The sequence below is a fragment of the Hakea prostrata genome, chromosome 8 (assembly GCF_041222555.1).
Source record: "Hakea prostrata isolate BN-2017 chromosome 8, UWA_Hpros_2, whole genome shotgun sequence".
NCBI lineage: Eukaryota > Viridiplantae > Streptophyta > Magnoliopsida > Proteales > Proteaceae > Hakea > Hakea prostrata.
Genome location: NC_142607.1, coordinates 7,455,569 through 7,462,283, shown reverse-complemented (window position 1 = coordinate 7,462,283; position 6,715 = coordinate 7,455,569). Strand labels below are relative to the sequence as shown.

At 36.9% G+C, this 6,715-nt stretch overlaps 1 protein-coding gene and 1 pseudogene across 1 annotated transcript; one reads left to right on the top strand and one right to left on the bottom strand.

The window, feature by feature from the left end:
- LOC149006585 (phytochrome-interacting ankyrin-repeat protein 2 pseudogene) lies at positions 1-447 on the bottom strand (annotated as a pseudogene).
- Positions 448-3,104: 2,657 nt separating this feature from the next.
- Positions 3,105-5,433, top strand: LOC149006584 (uncharacterized). The gene is made up of 2 exons (XM_089165486.1): positions 3,105-3,460; positions 5,352-5,433. The coding sequence occupies exons 1-2, from the start codon at positions 3,105-3,107 to the stop codon at positions 5,431-5,433; spliced, it is 438 nt and encodes a 145-aa protein (XP_089021612.1).
- Positions 5,434-6,715: the final 1,282 nt, after the last annotated feature.

Below are 6,715 nucleotides of genomic sequence, written 5' to 3'. Positions count from 1 at the left end.
TCAGATTGGAGGTTTACGTTTTCTTGCTGCCAACTTTTTCATCTCTTTATAAGCCAACTCGAGACCAGAACAATAAAAGAGAGGTGGGTTGAACCTATAATCGTCGATTTCTTCTGGCAAAAACGCCCCATTCTTAATCAAGAATTTGATGGCTTCCTTGTTTTTAGTACTCTTGGAAGCACTATGCAGAGGTGTCCACCCACATATCCCCTTAGTTCTTGCATGGATATCTGCTCCGCGATGTAGCAACTGTTCCATCACTCGAAGGTGACCACCCTGTGCAGCAAGGTGAAGAGGGGTCAGACCACCTCTTGCAATGTTTCCCTTTGTACGCACGTTAACATCCATACCTTGGTCGAGTAGTTTCCTCACCAATTTTAGATCACCTTTTCGAGCTCCGATGTGAAGCAGAGTCCACCCTCGGTCATCCCTTTCAGTGTTAGACATTAACAAACTACTTTGAAGCTTTCTTTCTGGCATAATTTTATTCCTTCAATGAATAATTAAGAACAATTAACAACTCCTCAGGTTAACAATACTGGATTTCAACTAAGTAGAGTCGACCAATTGCACATATATATAGAGAGAGACAGATCGAACAAGTCCCAGTCCTAATCGAGTTATATACACCCATAAAATACCGTAATCCTAGTGGAGCACGAACTTGAGCGTTTAAGTTGGAGATCGATAATGTTAATCGTACATGCATGGTTGTGTAATTCAAGTGGAACAAGAATTTTAAGATGACTTTTTAAGAGTTTAGATATAATATTTTCCGATGTTAGAGTCTTTGTCAAATTGAAACACCTTTTCTGCAAATCTCAATTGATTATTTGATATGAAGTGAATTATACTTAGAGAAAGAAATGTTGTACACGTAGTAGTAGGGCTGCAATTGGGCCGGACTGGGCCAGGTTTTTGCAATCCCAAGCCCAGCCATATATGTTATAATCTGAGCCCATTCTCGCCTAACCTTAGTTCAAGACCAATGATTATTGTCCCTAGCCCTAAGCCCTACAGGGTCAAGCCAAGCCCATTCCCGCCCTAATTGGCCCTAATTGGGCAGGGTCGGGATGTGTTGGCCCTGATTGGCCCTGACCTTGACCCTAATTAGCCCTGACCCTGGCCGTATTTGGCCCTGGCCCTGTCCCTGACCCTAGCCTTATTTGACTTTGTCCCTGTCCCGACCCGATTAGCTTTGTCTCTAGCCTTGATTGGCTTCTTGACCATAGCCTTAATTGGTCCTTTCCTTATACCTAAAATATCAAATGAAATTCATTAAAATAAATAAATAAATAAATAAAAGAAAATAAAAGTATCACAAGTAAATTTTAAAAAAAAAATCATATAAATATAAGATAATTGAAGCTCCTACAAAATGATAAAATAGTCAATAAGTTGATAATGTTGCTTTAAACATAAATAAATTCATACTCCATAATTCTATATTAATCTCTGAAAATCTCCTATTGCTTTGGTGATGGAAATTGTAAACCTCTCCCATTGATAACCTTATTCAACAAAGAAAAATCCATATTGAAAACTTTGTTTACAAGTAAATAAACGATAATTTAGTATTGATATTTTTTTCGTAGTTAAAGAAAATGATATTTTATTTATAAACATAGCTAATTGTCCTTAAGAAGAAAAAAATTCTGAAATATCACATTGGATGCAAAAGAAAGATGTCAATATTCATGATGAAGTTGGGGTGTAGATTTGTTAGATATTAATTCTCTATATACTAGCTTTTATTATTTCTAATGTATTATCTCGCCTTAGTTCCAAAAAAAAAATCAATGATTTTTGGGAATTAAAAATGACTTAGTTCGAAAAATTAAAATTATCTTAAAAATAATATAAAAAGTGAACTCATAGTTTAATATGATCAAAATGAAGGTTAAAGTCAAGACTTATATAGTTATATCAATGTTAATATGAAGATTAGCGTAAAAATCTAGTATATGATCAAAGTCAAATTAACATTAAGACTAGAGCCAAAATTAGGGTTAGGATCCCGCCAAAATCAGATGGATGCTTATTACATTGGTAACGATCATAAAATTTATTTTTATTTATTATTTACAAAACATGATTGTGTTTTTAAAATTTGACACATGTTAAATATTCATTCATGTGGATTAGAATTAATTCCTCTCTATATGGATGGAAGGTCCAGATTCAAATTAGGGCCAAAATCATGGGCTTAGATCAAGGCCAAGATTATGTCCAATATCAGGGTCAAGATCAGGGTTAGAATCATGGCCAAAATCAAGGTCAGAATCTGGGTCAAAATCAGAGTTAGAATAAGGGCCAAGATCAGGGTTAAAATCAGGGCCAAAATAAGGGCCAGAATAAGGGACGAGCCTGGATAGGTTGGGCGGGCCAGAGAGTAATCCCAGGTCCGCCCCTAGCCCTAGTTCAGGGCTAGAATATTTGGCCCTAACCCGCCGATAGAGCCAAAATCTTTAGCCCAAGCCCATTCGAGTTAAGGATTAGCTTAGGGCGAGTTAGACCGCCAGGGCCAAACTTGCCCCTCACGTACATAAATTTTGGTTGATCCGGGTCTCACAATTGATGACGAAGAGGAAGAAGAGGCTCAGAAATCGGGATTGACGTGTGATGATGGCGATTATAATGACCCAATCAAGGAGCTTAATTCATGTTCACAATATGCAAAGAGAAATCACCTGTAAATTCGTCTCCAACTCCTGCCCGAGCTCCAATCTATAATAAGCGTGTCCCCTTCACAACGCGGCAAAACTACGCAGTGAGGCTATCTCACATCCTGCAACTCAATGGTGCCGTGCCGTTATGGTGTCCAACGGTTGTCGTCGAACCTACCCAACAAACCAAATCTTCCATCAGAAACGTCCTTCTCTCTTCACCGAATCAAGGCGACAATGGTGCATTTCATTCCCAACTTGAGGATTTTTCCACCATCGCATTCACTTCCAAGATAGGAATCTTGGAGTTCGCAGAATGCTTAGCTGAACTCTCGAAAGTCCTCCATTAGCAGCAACTGACATAGAATTTATAGTCTCTGCGAGAACCCGAAGAGGAGAATTAGGGTTTTAGGACCTTCGCAGGCAACACCGGCATCTATGGTTGAATCTCTGGGGATCGGACATGGACGGAGGATATTATGCCCTGTTCCTCTTGTGATTGGAATCAACGAACCCCCGGTGATCCCATATTCTCTTCGAGCTCTTTCTGCCAGGGATTGGATTCCAGTAAGGGTTTCAGCATATGAAACCAGATGGGATGGATTGAAGTGCGCGCAGGTTGTCTTGGAAAGGGAAGAACGTGTCGATGCCATAGTGTTTACCAGTACGGGAGAAGTAGAGGGAATGGTGAAGAGTTGCAGAGATTTAGGGTTTGCTGATTGGGAAATCGTGAAAGAGCGATGGCCTGGATTGGTTGTGGTGGTGCACGGACCAGCAGCTTTAGGGGCAGAAAGGTTAGACATCACCATTGATCTCGTGAATTCAAGGCCTGATAGCTTCTATCAAAGGAATTGTTGAAGCTCTTGCTCTGAAGTGGGGGAACACAGCGATCAGGTTCATAATACTTTCTTAAGTTACTATTTAAAACCATCCTATAGGCTATATATAACCAATCCCATGAAGGATGGTGCTGTAGCCTTAGTAGTCTTGTTATGGGCATTCCAATGGCACGATTCAATTGCACCATCCTCATTAAAAATGTTATTAGTTGATACATGATCTTTAAATCAATTATCTTCAACTGATTCCTTCTCATTATTCAAATCCAGATCATAAGGATGGAAACAAGTTTTGTACTCAGATTGGAAGAACTCAACCACAATTTGATTTTGCATGGCATTTCAGACATTTTTGTCAGTTAAAAACAAAGCAACAACAGTCAGGGCTGCTGAACTCTCTTTCAACAACACAAACGCCTTTATGACATGTCTTGGCGGGAACGACTACTGAATTTCCTAGAAGCATGAGAAGTGAAATGAAAGAAGGAATAAGTGGGGATAAACAATTCGAAAAAAGAAAAGAATTGAAGGAGTTGAAGTTCGAAAGACCATTGAAGGAGTTGAAGTTTGATAAAGACCATGTCCATCATTATGACTGCTAAACCCCTAAAATGCGGTTTCCATGATTGGGTATTATACAGTGAGAAAATCAAATTTCCTATGCTCAAAAAAAAAAAAAAAAAAAATCGAATTTCCCATATTATCGTGGCTGTTTGCATTGAATAGCAGTTTGTGATTTCAGAAATAAATTAATTATTCAACCAAGAAAATTAATAGTAGAAAATAATACAAAGCCCTCAATTCCTCCTTGTCTCCCTTTCATCCGAGTCATGGAAGTGAGTCTTTTTTTTTTTTTTTTTTTTTTTTTTTTGATTTTTCAACTTTCCTATTGATAATAATTTTTGAATATTTATTACTAAAATAAATAAGAAATGATTCACTTCGCCCATATTTGATAACAGCCGAAAAAAATTAGATAGAATAGAATTTGTTCATGGTATCATTAGAGCTTCTACGATGAGTTGACAGGGAGCATAAAAAAGAGGAGGGATTCATGAGAAGATTTTTTATGAAAAGATTCACATAACTTTCTATTTTTCATCAAGAGAATTCTATTTTAAGGTATCTACATGAATGCCTAGAGAATTCTATTCCATTTTCCATGTCCCAAATCTCAGTCTCATGAATGAATGTCTAAAAAATTTGCCTGTATAATTTTCATTGGAAAACTACTTTACTTACTACATCAGGTACATCTACTTAGATTAGCAAGTGTGCACCACAATTAACATACCTCCACATTTTGTAGGCTTAGGCTAATTAAGAACTTATTATTCATTCTCTTTCATTGTGATGGTACTAACTTTACCATAATATTGGAATGAACTTAGTACTAGTGCTCCTCAAGTCATCTCGTGACTTTGTTGTTTACCCTTTGAACCTAATTCAAGATTGAAAGCTCTCCACATAAGTTAGGTGTCCATCATATGACCTTGGATATAATAAAACCTTCAATATTTTAGAGTCTCAAATTTTACCTAAAGTCTTCATTTGCTTGTCTGAAAACTGGCAATGATGCCCTTAATCTTCTTTACTGATTTTTTCCAAAATCCCTAGTTTGATGGTTTAACCAGCTGACGTAGCAAAGCATTGATCAACCATGATAATTTTATTTAATATGATCAAGTTTTACCAATCAACTGTTTTAATTGAGCTGATGTTGGGATTAAAGATAATTGATTTAGAGATCAGGTTTAAAAAATTGAATTTTTTTAAAATGGTATTTTTGTTTTTTTAATATTTGGAAGTTCTGTTGAGCTTGCTATTAATCTACTTCTGTTAATAGGGCTGATAAAGAACTGTGTGCCATTGATGCATGGGAGAGTAGCAAGAAAGAGGCTCTAGAAGATGAGCTGAAAAAGACCTAGGTAAACAAGTTTCCATTTCTTTAGTTTCACTATGCCTGCCATGCTTGTGCAATTATGGTATGAAACCTATATGCTATCAATTGTCTCTACCCAGACACTGGGTTCGAGTCATTCAACAAAAACTATTGAATGTGTAAAAGTATTAAAGGTGTCATGACTCATTTCGATTAGTTCATATTGCCTTGACAAAGACTTTGGGGCATACATGAACGACTGGAAGGGGAGAGGGTAGAGTATGTGGAGGAAATGAAGAATGAGGTGGTTATACTCCCACAAGGAAGCGGAAGAAAAGCGAGCAATGGTTGAAGCCAAGCGTGGGAAAAAAATTCGCAAAGCAGAGGAGATTGCTGGAAAACATCGAGCATCTGGGACTATACCTACTATACCAATGACAACACCCGTTTTACTTGTTTATTTGTTGGCATTTCTTAGAGTTCTACTGGTTTGTTCAATTCTATATCAGCGTTGATGGCTTTCTATTGTAATCTGTAAATAGAGAAAAATATTGGTCACTGGATTTGTAGAAACTTAATTTGAAACTGGGTTTTTTCATTCATTTGTATTTCAAAAAAAAACCTGACGATTCGGCCTAGTTAAACATAATCAGACCCAGTCATGTTTTTCTCCGTTATTGAAGTATATTTATTCATTTAGAAGATTAAACTAGAGAGAACGTTCCAACTCTTGAGTCGGAGAGAGGTTGGCTTAGAAATTCAATATGTTAGGAAGAAAGAAAAACTGAAGGGAAGGGTACTTTCATTGCTTTAAGGCTGTGAAACTCTAGTAGAACAATGTAGAACAATGTCTCAAAGAGTTTAAAGATCGATAATGTTAACAGTTAGATGCAGGGTTGTGAAACTTTAGTAGAACAAGGATTTAAGATCGAATCAACATTGTTTCTTTATTCCATATATTTATTTATTTTCCTAAACATATGTCTCCGATAATGAAAACTACCTAATGAGCTAAGTTATGTCTTATCAATTCTTCATAAGTCCTCCTGTGTTCCAACATTTATCATCTGTCAGATCGAGACCGAGTGGTTGATAAAGATAGATTCATTATTTGGAAAAAGCAGAACGTAATTACAAGGAAAAAAAGGAAAAAAAAATCAGATACCATATGAATTTATAATTCTCTAGGAAAGAACGAGAAATGCTACCAGTAGTAACAAATAAGGTTCAGCCATTACAGGATGTATTCCGATCCTCTAACCTCTTGACTACTTCGACCATGGCCGGAAAAAATAACTCTCATTACAGTAACAACACAAACCATAACC